The following is a 21,528-nucleotide window of genomic DNA, read 5'->3' as shown; positions in this document are numbered from 1 at the left end:
ACTAAGTTGCATTCAGTCCTTAATACTCATTCACATGTCATTCACATGTAAAGCTGGGGAGTGCTAAACCCTATGGTGGAATCGTGGTTTTACTGCCCCAATTCTTACTCCCTTTAGCTGCTGATGCAACAGCGAAAAGGTGTAAACATGCTGCAAAAGGATGGGCTTAGAGTGCAGTGCTTTGCGCCCCGAGGCCATCCTCTTTCAAGGCCTATTACCCTCTGGCCCTAAATCGCATGCTTCAAAAAACAGGGGGCCAGACGCATGGATAGGGGGGCAGCACCCGTGTGTCCTCTATGGACGGGCCGCCACTGGGTGCTACACCCACAGCTGCGGCTGTGACATGTGTACACCCCTGGCAACTGCAGCTAAAGGGGATGATAAAACACATCTTAATTATGGGGTTTTACCACCCCCAAACTGCAAATGTTACTGTTCTGAGCCCCCTATAAGGCTGCTTTCATGTGCAGTGCATCTGCAACTTTCCTGGGCTTTTTTTTACTGCTCTTTGCCATAGACCTCTATTATATCCTGCAGGTGTGGTTCACTTTCTGAAAGCGCACCAAAACTCCTGCATTCAGAAAGTGCACCAAACCCGCAGGATATCATAGAAGTCTATGGCTAAAAGCAGCCATTCCAAAGGAAAGCTTCATATACTGCACCCACGGTGGGGGTAAACCACAGCGCATCAGTGCAAAAGCAGCCCTATAATTATTATGCCCAATATATTGCTTCACACTGACCTGAAGAGCTCTTCTTTCATGCTGCTGGCACCATTCTGGGGACTACTAGCCAGATTAACAGGTGGAGTGCAGTTGATATAACTCTGAATGGGACAGAAGCCAACACTACAGAGGAGACATCAGCTCAGGCAGCTCTTGCTCCCTACAACAGCTCCAACTCTACAGATCGTCCCTCTGTATTGCACTCTGTTTCATGCTCTGGGATCGCGGGTTAACAAGCCCAGACCATGATCTACCAGTCACCTGTCCAAGATCTACTGGTAGATCTCGACCTACTGGTTGCTGACCCCCGGTTTAGATCAACGCATATTCATGTGTTAGGATGGCCCAGTCTAAGTCCAGACCTAAATCCAATAGAGAATCTGAGGCAAGACTTGAAAATTGCTATTCACAGATGCTTTCCATCCAATATGACAGAGCTTGAGCTATTTTGCAAAGAAGAATGGGCAAAACATTCACTCTCTATATGTACAAAGCTGGTAGTGACCTACCCAAAAAGACTTGCTGCTGTAATTGCAGCAAAAGGTGATTCTACAAAGTATTGACTCAGAGGGGCTGAATACAAATGCACTCCACACTTTTCAGATATTTATTTGTAAAAAAAAATTGAAAACCATTTATCATTTTCCTTCCACTTCACAATTATGTGCCACTTTGTGTTGGTCTATCACATAAAATGCCAATTAAATACATTTACGTTTTTGGTTGTAACATGACAAAATGTGGAACATTTCAAGGGATATGAATACTTTTTCAAGGCACTGTACATATTGGGGCTTTCATCACAAGCTGCAGGCATGGATAATAAATGGTTTAAAATGTTTGACACATGTGCTGGCATTGCAGCATTAGAGCTGAGTTTTCTATTTTCCTGCATTTCTAGGTCAATTTTGAGGAGTTTAAAGAAGGATTTGTGGCTGTCCTTTCATCAACTATTGACATCAGCATATCCGAGGATGATGATGAGAGCAGTTATTTGGAGCCAGGTAAGGCTTGTATGATCATTGTAGTTTGTAATATTAGGTAGGTGTGCACTTTTCTTACTTTGTGAAGTTTTTATGTATTGCTTAGTCATTCCAGATGAGGTAAAACCAAAGTTTGTGAAAGGTAACAAGAAATATGGCCGTCGTACGCGACCTGAGCGTGAAGCTGCAGAAAATGAGGCCAACAAGCATCTGCAAGAGACTCATCAAGGCAAGAATAAGAAGAAAAGCTCCCTGAGAAGGTCCTCTTCACTGGAGAGTGTGGAGGTAGGAATGATTCACCACAGGAAAATGCTCCGCTATCATTAGCAGAGTAGAGAGGAGCGGACGGCTCCTGCACTGCACTGGGGGTGGGATTCTGCATTCCGCTGGTTGTCACGATAATCGGGAGGTGATTGGCTGCTAGGAGGTGGTAATAGCAGCCAATCACCAGTTCGCTAATATGAAAAGTCAAACCGGCAGCTCCCATGCCCCGCCCAGTGCTGCTGTGCCTTCAGTTTAGGATTGTCACGCCTCCTGCTCTCGGATCTGTGAAAGGTAGGAGAGTGAAGGGAGGAAAATGTATGGAACTGGGAAGGATGGGAAGCAGGGTAATGGGGGTAGTGCTGTGTGGAGGGGTCGTGTAAAGGAGGCAATACTGTGGGGGGGGGGGGGGGGGGGGGTCATGTAAAGTGGGAAATATTGCTTGGGAGGAAATGTAAAGGGCCAATACTGTGTGTGTGTGGGGGGGGGGGAGGTCATGTAAAGGGTGAAATACTGTGTGTGGGTGATAATTGAATTGTATTGTTTTAAGTATATTCTTGTTTTGAAAAGACATTGATACTTTCTTAAAAACAGGGGGGGGGGTCGCAGTTTGCCATCTTTGCCCTGGGCACCAAATGGCCTTGTACCAGCACTGCTCCTATCACTTGTCATCTCTGTGTCATTAGGGAGACTTTGTTTAAGTTCCTGTTCTGCAGACACAATAGGAAGTGGGGGGGGGGGGGGGCGATCTCTCCAAAATCCCTTTGCACGTTTTTCCCTCTTTTTGTTCAGGTGACAGCTCAAAAGTGTTTTTTTTTCTTTCCTTACTCTAATGCCGCATACACACTATAATTTTTCGGCATGAAAAAAAACTTTGTTTTTCAGCATGTCCAAAAAACGATGTTTTTCCAACTTCATCATTAAAAACGACGTTGCCCACACACCATCGTTTTAAAAAAATTATGAAAAAAGTGCGTTGACATACAACACGTACGACGGCACTCTAAAGGGGAAGTTCTATTCGCCTTTGGGCTGCTTTAGATGATTCTGTGTTAGTAAAAGACGATTCGTGCTTTTTTGTCTGTTACAGCATGATGAATGTGCTTACTCCATTATAAACGGTAGTTTTACCTGAACGAGCGCTCTGTCTCATAACTTGCTTCTGAGCATTCGCGGGTTTAAAACGTCGTTTTAGCCCACACACGATAATTTTTTACTACCCGAAAAACGAAATTTTTTTAAAACGACGTTAAAAAATGCAGCATGTTCTAATTTTTTTTTTGTCGTTTTTCAGAAGCCGAAAAACGATGTGAAGCCCACACACGATCATTTTAAATTACGTTTTTTTTAAACGTCGTTTTTTTTTAATGCCGAAAAATTATCGTGTGTACGCGGCAAAAGTCCCTGTAACAGTGATCTGTGATAGCCATATGCCTATAATGTGCCATGTGCATGTGTGTATATATTTATGCAAAGGCAAGATACTGTAGGTGCAGGACAGGCTGAGAAACTAAAGCGAACACAGCAGTCCATTTTAATTATTTTATGAATGTTGGCGTAACATACGATTACAGCCATAAAATAGTTACATAGTAGCAGTCAGAGGTTATAATGCAGTTCATTAAATGCCTCCCTATATAAGTATGATCGAAGCATTTTTTTTTGTTTTTGTTTTTTTTTACTGGAAAAAGAAGGAGCCAGCGTTTCAGTAGAAAAGTCTGTCCCTTGCCAGCATACAGTGGAGAGGGGCCCTTTGGTTTGTGTAGAAGCAGTGGTCTCTCTTCAGTTGTCCGATATGCCTCTTCCTGTTAAATCTTTACTAGAATTTCCCAGGCAGCAGGGAGCTTGAAGTTTGCTCATTGCAGAGCTGAAAGTCTGATCCAGCAGTGAGTCGGACCTCTGAAGAGAGACCACTGCTTCCACAGAGCGCAAGGTACCTCTTTATACCATGCTGACAGTGGACAGGTTTTCTACTTAGGCTGTGACCGCTTTATAAAGAAAACAAACTGTATGTGTTTGCACATCTCTTTTGGAATGTATTTAGAGGTCTTAAATTGAGTACAATTGGGCTTTAAATATGCACTGATTGACCATTGATAATTCCTATGCAGTACAGTAAGAAAAAATATGGAGTTCTCCATGTACCACCAGATGGCAGAACAGACTATAGAGAAACTAATATCTAATGTACCAGCCTCATAATGAAAGCCTGTGCATAGGATTTGATTGCAAACCACCAAACATAGCAATATAATCACTGGCAACTTTATTAGGTACATCTGTTCAAATGCTTGGTAACAAATTGTCAGCCAACCACATGGAGGCAACTCAATGCATTTAGGTATCTAGATGTAGAGAAGATGACTTAGATTAAGGCTTACCTGTAGGTGCTTGAAATATCTCCTAAACCGCCACGGTTTAGGAGATATTTACAAAAATCATGGGCACCAATGTCTACGGCGAGCGTGCCATTCCTAATGGAAGCTGTGACATCATCGTGGCGCCGGAGCTGCGATACTCGGAAGTAACACCCGGGAAAGCCCAGTGTGAAAGCCGGAGGGCTTTCACACTGAGGCGATGCGCTGGCAGGAGAGAAAAAAATCTCCTGTCAGCAGCATCTCTGGAGCGGTATGTATACCGCTCCTTCCCATTTAAAACAATGGGAAACCACGGCAATACCGCCCGCAATGCGCCTCTGCAGAGGCGCATTGCGGGCGGTATTAACCCTTTATCGGCCGCTAGCGGGGATTAATACCGCCCCGCTAGCGGACAAATCCTGCGGCAAATCCGACGGTATAGTGCCGCTATTTTTAGCAGCGCTATACCGCCACCGCGGCTCCCGTCCCAGTGTGAAAGGGGCCTTACACACACAACCATCCCTAGGTTTTACAGGGTTTTCAGAGAATGGTCCAAAAAAGAGAAAATATCCAGTGAGCCGCAGTTCTGTGGATGAAAATGCCTTGTTGAGGTCAGAGGAGAATGGGCAGACAGGTTCAAGATGATAGAAAGGCAACAGTGACTCAAATAACCACTTGTTAAAACCAAGGTTTGCAGAATACTATATCTGAACACATCGAATCTTGAAGCAGATGGGCTACAGTAGCAGAAGGCCACACCAGGTGCCACTCTTGTCGTCTAAGAACAGAAAACTGAGGCTACAATTCACTCAGGCTCACCAAAATTTTACAATAGTAGATTGAAAAAACAATTCCTGGTCTGATGAGTCCTGATTTCAGCTGTGACATTCAGATAGAAGGATCAGACTTTGGCATATACATGAAAGCATGGATCCATCCTGCTTTGTATCAACAGTTCAGGCTGGTGGTGGTGGTGTTGTAATTGTAAGAGGGATATTTTCTTGGCACAGTTTGGGCCCCTTAGTTTCAAATGAGCATTGTTTAAACGCCACGGCCTATCTAGTATTGGTGCTGGCGATGTCCATCCCTTTATGACTACAGTGTACTCCCCTTCTGATGGCTCCTTCCAGCAGGATAATACACCATATCACAAAGCTCAGATTATCTCAACCACTCGCCTCCCGCCCACCCTCAAAATCAGTGCCACCTATCTGTGCCCACCAGTGCCACCTAACAGTGCCATTTATCAGTGCCCATAAGTGCTGCATATTCGTGCATCATCAGTGCCCATCAGTGCAGTTTATCAGTGCTGCCTCATCAGCGCCCAAATTACTTGCCAAAATTTACTGAGAGAAACTAAGAAAAACTTTCAGTCTTTTTTTTTTTTGGAAAAAATAAACCCAGAAGTGATTAAATACCACAAAAAGAAAGCTCTATTTGTGTGAAGAAAATTTCACATGGTTACAGTGTAGCATGACCGCGCAATTGTCATTCAAAGTGTGACAGTGCTGAAAGCTGAAAAATGGCCTGGGCAGGAAGGGGGTGTAAGTGCCCTGTATTGAGGTGGTTGAACTGGTTTCTTGAAGATAACAATGAGTTCACTGTACTCCAATAGCCTCCACAGTCACCGGATCTCAATTTAATAGAGCACCTTTGGGATGTGGTGAAAAAGACGATTTGCATCATGGATGCGCAGTCGACTGCAGATTTATCAAGTCAATATGGACCAAAATCTCTGAGGAATGTTTCTAACATTTTGTTGAATCTATGCCAGGAAGAATTAAGGCAGTTCTGAAGGCAAAAGGGGGTCCAAACCAGTACCAGCAAGGTGTACCTAATTAAGTGGCCGGTGAGTGTATACAGTACCTTGAAAAAATATTTATACCCCTTGAAATTTTCCACATTTTGTCATGTTACAACCAAAAATGTAAATGTATTTAATTGGGATTTTATGTGATAGACCAACACAAAGTGGCACATAATTGTGAAGTTAAAAGAAAATGATAAATGTTTTGGCATACATTTGTATTCAGCCCCCCAGAGTCAATATTTAGTAGAACCACCTTTCGGTGCAATTACAGCTTCAAGTTTTTTTGGGTATGTCTCTACTAGTTTTGCACATCTAGAGAGTGACATTTTTGCCCATTCTTCTTTGCAAAATAGATCTGTCAGATTGGATGGAGAGCATCTGTGAACAGCAATTTTCAAGTCTTGCCACAGATTCTCAATTGGATTTAAGTCTGGACTTTGACTGGGCCATTTTAACACATGAATATGCTTTGATCTAAACCATTCCATTGTAGCTCTGGCTGTATGTCTAGGATCGTTGTCCTGCTGGAAGATGAACCTCTGCCCCAGTCATAAGTCTGTTGCAGACTCTAACAGGTTTTATTCTAAGATTGCCCTGTATTTGGCTCCATCCATCTTCCCATCAATTCTGACCAGTTTCTCTGTCCCTGCTGAAGAAAAGCATTGCCACAACCTGATGCTGCTACCACTGTGTTTCACAGTGGGGATGGTGTTTTCAGGGTGATGTGCAGTGTTAGTTTTCAGCCACATATACCCTTTTCCTTTTAGGCCAAAAAGTTCAATTTTGGCCTCATCTGACCAGGGCACCTTCTTACACATGGTTGCTGTGTCCCCCACATTGCTTCAAGAAAACTGCAAACGGAACTTCTTATAGCTTGCTTTCAACAATGGCTTTCTTCTTGCCACTCTTCCATAAAGGCCAGATTTGTGGAGTGCATGACTAATAGTTGTCCTGTTGACAGATTCTCCCACCTGAGCTGTGGATCTCTGCAGCTCCTCCAGAGTTACCATGGGCCTCTTGGCTGCTTCTCTGATTAATTCTCTCCTTGCCCAGACTGTCAGTTTAGATGGAGGGCCATGTCTTGGTAGGTTTGCAGTTGTGCCATACTCTTTCCATTTTCAGATGATGGATTGTACAGTGCTCCGTGAGATGTTCAAAGCTTGGGATATTGTTTTAGAACCTAACCCCGCTTTAAACTTCTCCACAACTTTATCCCTGACCTGTCTGGTGTGTTTCTTGGCCTTCATGATGCTGTTTGTTCACTTAGGTTCTCTAACAAACTTCAGAGGTCTTTACAGAACAGCTGTATTTATACTGAGATTAAATTACACGCAGGTGGACTCTATTTACTAATTAGGTGGCTTCTGAAGTCAATTGGCTGAATTAGTTAGGGGTATCAGAATAAAGGGGGCTGAATACAAATGCACGCCACACTTTTCAGATATTTATTTGTAAAAGATGTTGAAAACCATCTTCCTTCCACTTTTTTTAATGGGTTTTCTTGTTTATTGTTCTTGTAGAAACTAATATGTTTTAATAATATAATCAGCCTATGCAGTGGTATTAGTTATTTTTTTCTGCCAGTAAAATTGCTATACAAGAATTTACAAGCAAAATTTTTATTAAGTGAAGCCCCTGGCAGATTTAGGACCCACTTATATTTGTGTGGCGCATTAATGTCTGTTCATGAATATACATTGCTTTTAAGTGGTTGTAAGGGCAGAAGGTTTGATCTTAATGCAATCTGTTTACAACAGCCCCCCTCATACTTAAAGCGGGGGCTCACCCTAAAAAAAAATTCTAACATTATATTGAGCTCACTTCCGACATTGACAGTATGCTGATCTTTTTTTTTTTTTGCCGTATATACCGTTGTATCGTTATTTCCCCCCCGGCTTCCGGGTAGTGAATCCTGCGGGAGTGGGCGTTCCTATATACAGGCTAAGTGATTGACGTATGACAACAGCTTCCCCTTGGCGCATATGCCGAAAGAAGCCGAACGTCGGTGCACAGGCGCCGTATAGAGCCGACTCGCAGGCTGGCTTCTTTCGGCAACTCGTGACACGCCTGTATGCGCTGGGGGGAAACTTTTGTCATACGTCAATCACTTAGCCTGTGCATAGGAACACCCACTCCCGCGGGATTCACTATCAGGAAGCCGGGGGGCGGGGGGAATAACGATACAACGGTATGTACGGCAACAAAAACAAAAAGATCAGCATACTGTCAATGTCGGAAGTGAGCTCAATGTAATGTTAGAATTTTTTTTTATGGTGATCCCCCGCTTTAACTGAGGTCAGGGCTGGCCCAGGAAATTGTGCTGCCTGGGTCCACGAATGAAATGCCCCCCCCCCCCCCTAAAATAACAAAAAAAAAGACATGCACCCTCCTGCAACGAGACATGGCCAAAAACCTCTGCTCATAGATATACGAATTATGCAGCACCACGAAAGCTCCCCCTTCCTCTTCACTGCCACCTACCAACTAAGCTCTGATCCCAGCTCAGTGATGCAACATGTGGTGACAGCAGTGCCGTGGTGGTGGCTAGGGTGACCACATTTTCAAACTGCCATTCGGGGTCACCCCCTGAAAAAAAAGATGGGGGTGGATGGGGGATGGTGTAGTCTCTGGGTTGATGGGGAATTCAATGGCAGGTGATTTGACTGGCGAATGGCTGGTGTTAGCACTTAAATTAGGGTGACCAGACATCCCCAGTTTCAGGGGACAGTCCCCTGATTGAGGACACTGTCCCCGGACCAAGTCTGTCCCTGGTTTTGTCCCCAGATTGGATTTAATAGGGGACAGGGGCAATTTCAAAGACAGTCAGTGCAGAATTAAAATAAAAAAAAATAGAATTACACCCCCCCCCCCGCTCCGCCCTGCCTACTAGCATAGGGGGGGTTATATTTTTCCCATTATCTGTGCCCCTTTCTGATGATGATGTGCTGGTCGGAGCGGAGGGAATATTTCTTCAGTTTCGGGCGCATGCCCATTTAGCTTCGCTCGCATGTTCTTCTGCCTTGGCTCAAATCCTGGCCAGCCACCTGCCATATCCTTGCCTTCCCTGGCGGAGTGATCTTCCTCCGCTCCCCATCCAGTAGTAGCCAGGGCCAGAAGAGTTATGCCGCGTACAGTCGGTCGTTTTTTGTGATGAAAAAAAAACGTTATTTTTGAAAACGTCATTTAAAATGACCGTGTGTGGGGAAAACGTTGTTTTATGTCTTCTGAAGAACGACAATTTTTTTTTTTCGAACATGCTTGAATTTTTTGTGTCGTTTTTCAAAACGTCGGTTTTTGTGTCAATTAAAATGATAGTGTGTGGGCAAAACGACGTTTAAAACAACGTTTTTAAACCCGCGCATGCTCAGAAGCAAGTTATGAAGCTAGCTTCAATGGAAAAGAGTGCTGAACGTAACCGCGCTTTGCTAGAGCATTTTGAAAAAACTATGGTGTGTAGGCAACGTCGTTTTTGAAAATGAAGTTTCAAAAACGTCGTTTTATTTCATGATTTAAAACGTTGTTTTTTTTCATCACAAAAAACGACCGTCTGTACGTGGCATAAGACTTGAGAGGCTGTGAGGCGGGCGACGATGGGCAGAGAGTCGCTGATTGTTGTTGCCATTACTAGTAAAGAAAAAATATGTCCCCGGATTTCATTTTAAAAATCTGGTCACCTTAACTTAAATCATCCCAACACCATGCTTGATATGGTGGCAGGATGATCTAATCACATTATTTCTATTATTAAATTGTAATATATAATGAAATAGTTCAACTCACCATAATGCAGAATCAGTGGGAACCCTGAGCTTGTCACTTACCACCAGATGCAGTGTGCCACTTGCCACCCATAGCCTTCCACCAGATGCAGTGTGCCATTTGCCACCCGCCGCCTGCCACCAGTCCGGCACACTGGAGCCCCTGGAAGGTGAACACCCCTCATGATGCTGGCTTTTGATGTAACTCCTCCCAGGCGGGGGCCAAATCTTCAGTTCTGAGGGGTTCATCCTAGGACCTGTAGTCCTTCACTGGAGCATGTGACCCCCCCACAAAAGTGAAGGTCTACAGGTCCCAGCATGAACCCCTGGTGTGTAAGGGTGTGACCTCATAGATTTCATAGGTTCGGGCTGGGACATTTAGTTATGGGGGGGGGGGGGATTCACATCCTTAGATATCAGGGCACCATGCTGGGACTTGTAGTTCTTCACTTCTGGAGAGGTCACATCCCCCAAAAGTGAAGGACTACAAGTTCCAGAATGGACCCTGCCCTGAAATCTAATGTGTCCTCCTCCCAACCTGCCGACTGTCCTCTCTGCCGTCTGCACTGAGAGGCTTGCTAGTTCCAGGCTGACACACACACATACACTCTGAGCTCTGTTGTGAAGTGCTGACAGTTTAGCACAGAACACTGGGTGCTAGGGAGACATCACTGATGATCTTAAAGCGAAGTTCCACCCAAAAGTGGAACTTCCACTTAATCCACTCCTCGCCCCCAGCTATGAAGAAGCACTAAGGCATAGTGCGAAACGTCAGCTTTTCTTTTGTTGTGCTGTTTTTTGCTGTGGCATGTATTTTGTGATTTTTTATTAAAGGAGGAGTTTTTTTTTTCGAGTGCGGCTGTCCCAGCTTTTTTCCTTCATCCCATCCTCGCCCCCTTACATGCCACATTTGGCATGTAATTTTTTTTGGGGGGGGAGTTGGGGCTTCAGGAGGAGTGGGACTTCCTGTCCCACTTCCTATTTCCGCCGAGGGGCTGCTAAGGCGAATAGTCTAATCGCCTTTCTGCAGCCCCTCCCTGTAGGCGATCGCCTGGGACACGTGACAGGTCCAATTGGATGAAGCAGCGACGCTCGCGCATGCGCAGTGGGTGCCCGGCCGTGAAGCCGAAAGCTGTCACGGCCGGGTGCCCACACTTGGAATGAAGATGCCGGCCGGAGAGTGGGGGAGAGGAGCGGAGCCCCGGCCGGCGCGTCGTTGGAACGTGAAGCAGGTGAGTGTGTGTTTATTAAAAGCCAGCAGCTACACCTTTTGTAGCTGCTGACTTTTAATAAACATAAAAAATGACTGGAACACCCCTTTAAGCCTGATCTTTCAACTGTAAGTGCTTTGATCTGCCTTTTTTTTTTATTTTATTTTTTTTATGTTGTTGATCTGCCCTTTTTTTACCTAAACTCAATAAAGCTCTCTCCCTTTGTGCACTGTAGTCAGTTCCTCACAATATTTCTGCTGCATGCCTCCTGGGAACATACGGGGAGGAGAAAGTTAAAGCCTCCTCGCTCTGAATGCTGCGGCCTTTCTCTCCTTCTCCTCATTGCGGCACTGGTTGCTAGACACCAGACGGTCCAGGGGCTGCTGTTAAACAACTTGAAGCAGGTCTCGGCCAGCCAGGAGTCCACTAGGACAGTGAGTGACAGCAGCGATGCAGTACAAGGATGACACTGCATGTTAAAAGGAGGGAGTCTCTGGTCCTCGGGCAGTGTGCCCCTGTTGCCACCCCTCTTAAAGTGCCACATTGGTCCCATGAACCGACCGGGACCCATGGTAGGGCCTGCCCTGCCTGAGATCCAGCGATGTCCACGAGTGCCACGGCCGTCCGGGACTCTCCCTTCTGATTGGCTGGAACACAGCAGCAGTGCCAATAGAGAGGGGGTGGGGCTGAACTGCAGCTCCCTGTCAAAATGGATACATTAAACTGCAGCTCGGCTCGGGTGCCCTCATAGCAAGTTGCTTGCTTGTGGGGGCATTCAACAGGAGGGAGGGGCCAGGAGCTCCAGCCCGGTACCCGAAAAGAGGCGGATCCGGGCTGCTCTGTGCAAAACCACTACATATAGCAGGTAAGGATAACATGTTTGTTATTTTAATAGGGGAAAAAAAACAAGACGTTAAAATCACTTTAAGGCAGTGCATTAAAAATAATGGGCTAGTAACACCCCAAAACCTTCTAAAAAAAAAAAAATTGAGTTACAATTTTTTTTTTAATGGAATGACCTATGGGTGAAATGAATGGTACTGCAATGCATGTAATATACATTGCAGTAAAGCCCTGTGTCTGCCCCTGAGACTGATCATCTGCAGGTAAAAGCTGCATGACCGATTTACATGCAAACAGCTGCAGGCACCTTAGGCCTCCCATTGCTTTGAATGCAGATTCCTGCCCACAGCCAATCACAGGGAATCTTGCTGAGTCTTCTGCAGGTAATCGCAAACCTCTCCATTCACAAGTTTTAATGGGGCCTTAAAGTATGTCTGGTTCTAATCAGTAAAATTCTATACCAGCTCTACTATGTTAGGGCCCATTTACACTAGAACTGTATGCAAACGTTCCTGTGTGCTTCACATGTAGTTCTGTGCAGTGCGGTTTCAGCCCCATTCATTTTGAATGGGTTGAAATCGCACTGTACCAAAAGTATTGCCTGGACTATTTTTTGAAACGTACAGCAACCGCATCACATTGTACTTTTGTACCATGCAATCCAGTGCGAGCAATGCATTTGCAACCCGCATTTAACTTAAACTGACCCCCGCAGCAGATCGCAAGGGTATTTCAATCGGAATGATGTGCAGGTACATGGCTCTTTTGCACTGCATTCCAGTGAGAACGGAACTTTAAAGAGGAACTTCACCTCCCCCTTGTGTTTTTTTTTCCCATCACCTCTTACTTGGTTTGCTGAGTTAACCTCAATAAATATACTCGCATGCCCAGCAAATACAGTGAACACAATGATTGTTTCTTCTTACTTGGATGGAAGCCACCTGTTTTTTCCAGGTTCTTGCAGCCAGCCCCCTACATTGCACCACCAGGTCCTTCCTCCTCAAGCCTGCTGTGTGGAATCTGATGCCTCTATCGGTTATCTCTTGAGGCTGCAGAAGCAGGGCTGACCACGAACCAGAAACAAAAGTACTAGCTTTTTTAAATTAAAGTGGTTGTAAACCTCAGACATGACATATGAACAAAGCATATTCCTCAATAGTGTGTGCTTGTCTCAGTTAGGAGCACAAAGTCTCACTTTATGTCTGCTGCTTCAACCCTCTGCACGTCTGACAAGTTTTATTCACATCACAGAAAAAGGATGACGGGAGAGATCTCCAACTGATTGACAGCCTCAGCTCTGTTCCTGTGTGCTGTGTGAAAGGGTGGGACAGGGGGGGGAGGATGTCTCTTAAAAGTTTTTAATCTTTTTAAATCTACAGCCCCAAATACTGTAAATCTGCCATCTCACCGGTATGGAGACTTGACTAGCTTGTTTGGCCTGTTAATATCGTCACACCTAATTTTTCAAAGAATAACACCCCAGATCTGCATCCCCCCTCCCCACACACACACACACACACAAGTGGAGGCATATAAATGTGTAATCCGGGGGAAGTTTATTACCATGGCTGCCAGGAGATGGAAGGAAAACCAAGCGCATGTTTACGACCTGCTTACTCGGATCAAAATGCTTGAAATGTCATTCAGAGTAATTGTTAGCTGCCCAAACCCTTCCTGCACACTAGATCACTACTTCCTGAAGCACTTGGCAAAATCACGAAACGTAAATTTGTCCTTACTCAAAAAAAAATAGACTAATACGGCAATAAGTGTGGAAAACATTTTAGGCCCCGTACACACGACCGAACATGTCTGCTGAAACTGGTCCGCGGACCAGTTTCAGCAGACATGTTCGGTCGTGTGTAGGCCCGAGCGGACAGGATTCCAGCATACATTTGCCCGCCGGGCCTTTTTCCAGCAGGCAAATATTTCTGGACTTGTTTTAAAACAGCCCGCTGAAATCCTGCCCGCTCGGACATGTTCGGTCGTCTGTACAGACCTACCGTACATGTCCGAGCGCCCGCCATCCCTCGCATGCTTTGAATGACTTCGACGCATGCGTGGAAGCATTGAACTGGCAGGGCCGCCCACGTCGCGGCGACGGCGCGGACACGCCCCGCGTATTGTTTACGCGCGGATTTCTGTATGATGGTGAGTACAGCCACCATACAGAAATCCCCGGGCAGACATGTACGGTGAAAACGGTCCGACGGACCGGTTTCATCGTACATGTTTGCTCGTCTGTACCCGGCCTTAGAGGGCCTGATGATACACAATTTTCGAGACGCTACAGGTCATACTCTGGCGTACAATGAATATTTAGCACATCAATTCACTCAGTACTACAAAAACTCACCTATCATTGAACCATAGACTCCAACTTTAGTATAAGGAAGGGAAATGGGATAGGGGAATCTGCGCTAGGTCTTTTTCCATACGACTCCAACTCATTGCCAACTTTTTGAAACAGTATAGCCCTAAATCCATTGCTAGGTTGGAAGCTAAAACCCTGGAATGCCCAATCTCAGGGAAAGAATTGGAACTAGCTCTTAAGCAACTAAAATATGTCCTGGCCCGGATGGTCAGACAGCAGCATACTATAAGAACTTTGCTGACGTTATTGCTTCACCCTATCTGGCAGCATTTAATTCCCTGACTTCCACCAAACCTACTTCATATAACCTTCTAGAATCACATGTTGTGGTCAAACCTAAACCAGGAAATGATCTGACGCAGGTGACTAACTGTCGACCCATATCATTCCTCAATGTCGACCTAAAACTCTTTGTGGAAAAAAAGGGAAGCCAGAAATAACACCATTAAGGCCTTAAATCTACATCATTTGCTCACTTTCTCCAAACAACACAGATTTGTTTCTTTCATTGGATGAAAGGAAGGCATTTGATAGAGTGGCCTGGGACTATATAAATGCAGTCCTTCAAGAGCATATATTGCATATCCTTTTTACAGTCTACCCCTACAGTGAAAGTTCACATAAATGGCCACCTATCGAATGCCTTCCCCATCTCTAACGGAACCAGAGAGGGCTGCCCCCTGTTCCTAATTATTTTTGTCCTGACTAGGGGTGAGCTCTATGTTCGGGTCGAACTTAAGTTTGGCGAACAGCAAACAATTTGGGGTGTTCGCGGCAAATTCGAAAAGCCACGGAACACCCTTTAAAAAAGTCTATGGGAGAAATCAAAAGTGGTAATTTTAAAGGTTAATATGCAAGCTATTGTCCTAAAAAGTGTTTGGGGACCCGGGTCCTGCCCCAGGGGACATCAGTGATTTTAATAATGCTTAAAGTGAAACAATAAAAGTGAAATGTTTCTTTAAATTTCGTACCTGGGGGGTGTCTAAAGTATGCATGTAAAGTAGCGCATGTTTTCCCTGTTTAGAACTGTCCCTGCACAAAATGTAATTTCTAAAGGAAAAAAAGTAATTTAAAACTACTCACAGCTATTCATGAATTGTCGTTCCCGGCAATACAGAGAAAAATAATCGAAAAAAATGACAGGGGTCCCCCCCCCCCAGTCCATTACCAGGCCCTTTGGGTCTGTTATGAATATTAAGGGGAACCCCAGCCATTTTTTTCAATGACTTTTATCTGTATTGCTAGGACCTGACAATTCATTAATAGAGTAGTTTTAAAAAAATTACATTTTGTGCAGGGAACCAAAAAAAAGAAATAACGTGGGGTTCCCTTTTAGGTCTGGTATGGATTTTAAGGGGAACTCCGCGCCAAAATAAAAAAGAATGGTGTGGGGTCCCCCCAAAAATCCATACCAGACCCTTTACCCGAACACGCAACCTGGCAGGCTGCAGGAAAAGAGAGAGAGCCTCCTGAACCATACCAGGCCACATGGCCTCCTGAACTGTACCAGGCCACATGGCCTCAACATTGGGGGGAATGCTTTGGGGGTCTGTGTTGATGGGGACAAGGGCCTCATCCCCACAACCCTAACCCGGTGGTAGTGGGGGTCTGCAGGCAGGGGGCTTATCGTAATCTGGAAGCCCCCTTTAACAAAGGGGACCCCCACATTCCGGCCCCCCCTATGTGAATTGGTAACGGGGTACATTGTACCTCTACCATTTCACAAAAAAAAGTGTCAAAAAAGGTAAAAAAAACACACAGACAGCTTGGGAAAAGTCATTTAATGTACAATGTACATCCTTCCACGACCCGGACCCGCGCTACCCGCCGAATGATACAGCCTCCTCCATAGAAGGCTCCTGGGCAAATGACGCGTGAGCCGTTTGACATTTCTTTTAAAACCGAGGGCCCACGTCACGGGTGGGCTTGAGCCCAGCCCACCCTTTTTAAGTCAATTGGAGCCTCCTAATCATGTGCTTCAAAGAAGACAAAAAAACATTGAAATCCATGTGTCTGGCACCCTGCATGGAGATTAGGGGTCGGGCGCATGAAGATTAGGGGGACAGCGCACCTTATGGAGTGGCTGCCACTGCCTCCTACACTACTATTGGGAATGTCAGCTTACTAAAATAGTAGACTGGAATATTCTCGCACAAACTAAAGCATGGGTCAAGCTTGAAAATACATTTGAACCAACGCCCTTGCACACGACTATCTGGCTGAATTCTCAAAATGTTCTCTCTGCTTACAAAAAATACCCGCTTATCGGACCCGTAATTCAGAACTTCCACATGGCTTGTAAAAAGTTAGCGATATCCTCACCTGGACCTCGATTTCCTACCGGGAATGTCTTCCCACTTCCTATCAGACCTTAAGGCTGGGTTCACACTGGTACGACAAACACTCCGACATTGGGAGCTCATGTCACGTGACGTGTGAAAATCAATGTTTCCCTATGAGAGCCGTCTTAACTGGTCAGACACAAGTCGGTCCGACTTTGAAAATGCTCCCTGTACTACTTTGGTCCGACTTTGGTCCTACTTCAGCCCATTGAATATCATTGAAGTCGGATCAAAGTAGGATCCTTGTCCTTACCATCCGACTTTTGACATCCGACATGTGATTACAGCAGCAGTAAAAAGAATTTATCTCACTCTGGGATTGTTTTGATTGGTCAAAGAACAAGTCAGACTATCACAAAGTCGGATCAAAGTAGTATCCTGTTCATGAAAGTTGGGTGGATGTAGGACGAATGTCGCAGAGCAAAGTAGGATGAAAGTTGTACTACTGTCGTGTCGTATAGTGTGAACCCAGCCTTAGCCATATAAATGCATTTATGCAGAACACTTCTTTGAGAAAGGTGCTCTCCTGAGCTATGACTCTTTGAACATATATTCAGTTGCACCACTTTTTATGCTGGGCCTCATACCACCTTGGACTGTCCCCATATGCCATAAAGTTATCTGTACCAGGATCGCCCCACAACGCCACTTGAGCTCTATGATTTACTCCATACTTTTAACTGACCAACCAAATGCTGGTAGAGCATCTCGAGCATTAAAACAGCATTTAGATCTGACCTTATCTGTGTATGATTGGGAACATATTGATCTACATCTGCATATAAGGGGTCAATAAATTGAAAATGGTTCTAAGCTTATTATCTCAATGGTTCAGAACATAGACACAACTCCACAAATTCCCCCACCACCACCTCACCCACATGCTGGCACTGTGAAAATTACTTGGGCACATTCTTGCATACAGTATCTGGTGGTCCTGTCCCATTCTACAACCTTACTGGAAGGATGTTCATGATGTCATCACTCAAATTACCACATATACTCTAGATTTCACCCATGCTCAATTCCTCCTTCATCTCACATCTCTTTCTAAGAAGCCATATCGCAAATCTCTTGCTATGCACCTTGTTAATGCTGCCAGTATGTGCATACTGGTAAGATGGGGCTCCACAGACCCTCCGAAACTTACTGACTGGTTCAAACGCACTCAGAATGTTGCAGAAATGGAAGAGCTCATATGTATAGCTCATGATACCCCATCCAGGTTTACCCACACCTGGGCCTGCTGGCTGCATTACCAAGAATCCACAGACTTCATCTGACACATGGTGAAAGCAAAGCATACCCTAAGCTAATCTACTTCCGGAACATGTTTACCATATCATTGAGGGGCAGAGGATGCTCAGCTCAACCTATCCCCATCTAAATTCATCTCTCCCTCCCCCTTTATCCTACGCCCCCCTTTATTCCCCCTTTTTCCCATTTTTTTCTTCCTCTTTCCTTCCCTATCCTATCAATCATTTTCATGGGCCATTGTCCCTGATAACAATAGATATTAGATTATATTCTTACGCTGACCTGGACGGCTTGAGGGAGGACAACACACTACATGTGGGACGCTAGCACACTGCGTTATTTATCCTTACGCTGCTACTATCCAGTAAAGAATTTAAGTGGAAATACACAGTATTGTCCTTGGACCATTTTGTCAGCATTACTCCTAATTTTAATACAACTGAGGCATTATATCCCTCCATTATAACAGGACACGTCATTATATGCTCCCTATCGCCGGTTACTTAAGAACTATTTGGAAACCTACTGGGAACTCCGTTGGACCCCACTGGCAGCATCAATTTTAATCTTACTGCTATTGAGGAGAGATATAGATACAACGTTTTGTTATCTGCATCTCCTCCTTTTTCTTGTGGTGAACTCCTCACAAACATTTCATTGTCCGCACCTGCTCAAATCAAGTGGATCTGGCTTCCACTGATTACAAGTGGAGTAGCTAATCTCCTGACTGCATCAAGTGCTCCTTCGCTGACTCTCAGGCAGTTTTTTCTGCCCGGTTCTCAGAGCTTTTTAACGGAAGTGACCACTACATGTAATAAAGGAACAGGAATATTATGCAAGCCCTGACGAAGCACATCTAGTGCGAAACTAGTTGGCAAACTCGCATCAACTTTCCTTCTAAAAATAACCCCTTTTCCCCTTTATTTTGTTAATCATGTAAATGTGGTTTTGATCATGTATATCTCATTATATTAATAACCGTACGAAATATGATATTTTATATTTATATAATTAAACTATTTTTGATACTACTAAAAACCTTGTGTTTTGTGCGCCTACCTTTGATACTAAGAGCAACACACCTCACATTAAAAATCCCTATATTTGGAGAGGAATTGATTTTCTTCCCCTGATATACGCTAACCCCTTTTATTTCTACCCACCATCTCCTTTTAAGAACCTTGAAAGTTGGAACGTAGTCATTAAGTACTGTACTCTGTTCAGCTTGGACTTGCTAACTCAATATACCCACTGTAAGGGCTGCTTACGTGACCTTGGCTGTTCAGTTGTACCCCTTCTTACTTATTATCAGTAGCGGCTGGTGCTCAAAATTTTTGGGGGGGTACAAAAAAAAAATTGCTGCCACTGTGCCCATTAAACGCAGCCACTGTGCCCATCAAACGCCGCCAGTTTGCCCCTCAAATGCAGCCAGTTTGTCCCCCCAATTGCAGGCAGTTTGTGCCCCCAATTGCCACCAGTTTGTGCCCCCAATTGCCGCCAGTTTGTGCCCCCAAATGCCACCAGTTTCCCCCCAGCCTGGTACTTACCTTCCCTGAGGTCAGTGCCATGCTCTCCGCGCTCCCTCAATGTCTTCTCCTGCTCTTGATGTCGCTTCAGCCAATCAGGTGACCGGTAACCAAACCCGGTGCACCTGATTGACGGGGCAGTGTTAGGGAAGCGATTCCCTAACACAGCACTGTTTAACCAGGGAACGCACCGCCTGTGCACCCTCTGGTTAACCATTTGGAAGCCGATTAGAGCCCATAGGCTCTAATCGGGAAGCCTATTAGAGCATCTCGCTCTAATCAGGCACTTCCAAAACACACCCACCGCTGTTATTCAGATGGCTGGTAATCAACAGGGGGGCTGGACACCTGAATAGTGGGCGGCAGTGGTGACAATACATAGAGGGCTCTGCGTGCCAGCTCTGGCATGCGTGCCATATGTTTGCCATCACTGTTCTAGTTCATCGATTTTGTTTGCCAGGCTTTCTGCATTTGTGAGCACACTTTTTAATTTTGAAATAAGATTGACGGGAGTCACTTTGGGCGGGGGGCTTGTGGAACCCAGCTTACCTTAGAGAGCTCTGGAAACTCCTTGTACAGCTCCTTGACCCCCTCCTATATGTAAGTTATTCTGTGTCTATTAGGGGCACAGGGTGACCGAGAACCCCAGTTGGGTCTACACTAGTACACTAGACATGTGCGAAACGACAACATTTGGTTACCGTAGTTACATTTCATTTTTGATTCGTTATTTACAAAAATTTGTTCTCCTAGTGAAGTGTGAGGAGCCTTTGTGTGCCCGGAGTTTCTGCGCACCCAAAGAGAGGGCTCTGCGTGCCAGCTGTGGCATGCGTGCCATAGGTTCACCATCACTGGCCTTTACTTATGCCGGCCATACACGGCTCGAATTTTGAAATAATTTTCTTTGTTGGATTTTTTTGAAAACAAACGATTTTCTAATCAATGATGAGATAATCATGCGGGAAATGTAATAGAAAAAAAATGTGCATGTGTAAGAAAAGAAAATTCCCGGAGAGAAAAGAAAATTTCTGGCCACGAAAATTATTTTCTGTAGCAACATAAAGGCTTGGTTGACCAAATTTCGAAAATCAATGGTGGCATCATCGGATCACAAAAAAACGATTTCTGATTTTGAAAAGAAAATTTGTTCGAAACTTGACCGTGTATGGCCTACTTTAGTGGCATATTTATAAAGAAGAGAGTGTGACTTTCACCATACATTAACTGGGGTGACTCAACTGCTGCATTTAAAACATGTGCACCAGGAAGATTCACCTGCAATGTATGCAAGGGCGGATCCAGAGTCTAGTCTCGGGAGGGGCACTGCCAGAAAATAAGGTGTTGCTTACATAACTCAATTAGGTGTCCGGTGTGTCCGCTGCAATGTTGCAGTACCGCTAAAAAATCAATGATCGCCGCCATTACTAGTAAAAAATATTTTAATATAAATGCCATAAATCTATCCCATAGTTTGTAGACGATTGTCAGGGACTGCAGACATGGTACAAGAGATGGTCAGACACTGCAGACATGGTACAAGGGATGGTCAGAGACTGCAGACATGGTACAAGGGATGGTCAGAGACTGAAGACATGGTACAAGGGATGATCAGACACTGCAGACATGGTACAAGGGATGGTCAGAGACTGCAGACATGGTACAAGAGATGATCAGAGAATGCAGACATGGTACAAGAGATGGTCAGAGACTGCAGACATGGTACAAGGGATGGTCAGAGACTGCAGACATGGTACAAGAGATGGTCAGAGACTGCAGACATGGTACAAGAGATGGTCAGAGACTGCAGACGTGGTACAAGGGATGGTGAGAGACTGCAGATGTGGTACAAGGGATGGTCATGGTACAAGGGATGGTCAGAGACTGGAGACATGGTACAAGAGATGGTCAGAGACTGAAGACATGGTACAAGAGATCAATGCGGCCTCATCAGTGCCCATCATTGCAGCCTCACTGTACATATGAATGCAGCCCCACTGTATATATGAACGCAGCCCCACTTTTGTATGTTAATTCAGTCCCACTTTTGTATATACATTCAGTCCCACTTTTGTATATAAATT

At 44.9% G+C, this 21,528-nt stretch overlaps 1 protein-coding gene across 4 annotated transcripts in view; it reads left to right on the top strand.

The window, feature by feature from the left end:
• Positions 1-21,528, top strand: part of NINL (ninein like) — a 240,108-nt gene that overhangs the window by 62,070 nt on the left and 156,510 nt on the right. For all 4 annotated transcript variants that reach the window (XM_040351034.1, XM_040351035.1, XM_040351039.1 and 1 more), the window contains exons 3-4: positions 1,627-1,729; positions 1,815-1,993. In XM_040351034.1, the coding sequence (XP_040206968.1) occupies positions 1,627-1,729; positions 1,815-1,993 (282 nt within the window). The remainder of the gene's footprint in view (positions 1-1,626; positions 1,730-1,814; positions 1,994-21,528) is intronic.

The sequence above is a fragment of the Rana temporaria genome, chromosome 4, assembly GCF_905171775.1.
Source record: "Rana temporaria chromosome 4, aRanTem1.1, whole genome shotgun sequence".
Taxonomy (NCBI): Eukaryota; Metazoa; Chordata; class Amphibia; order Anura; family Ranidae; genus Rana; species Rana temporaria.
Note: the sequence above shows the minus strand (reverse complement) of the source record. Positions and strands in the feature narration are given on the sequence as shown.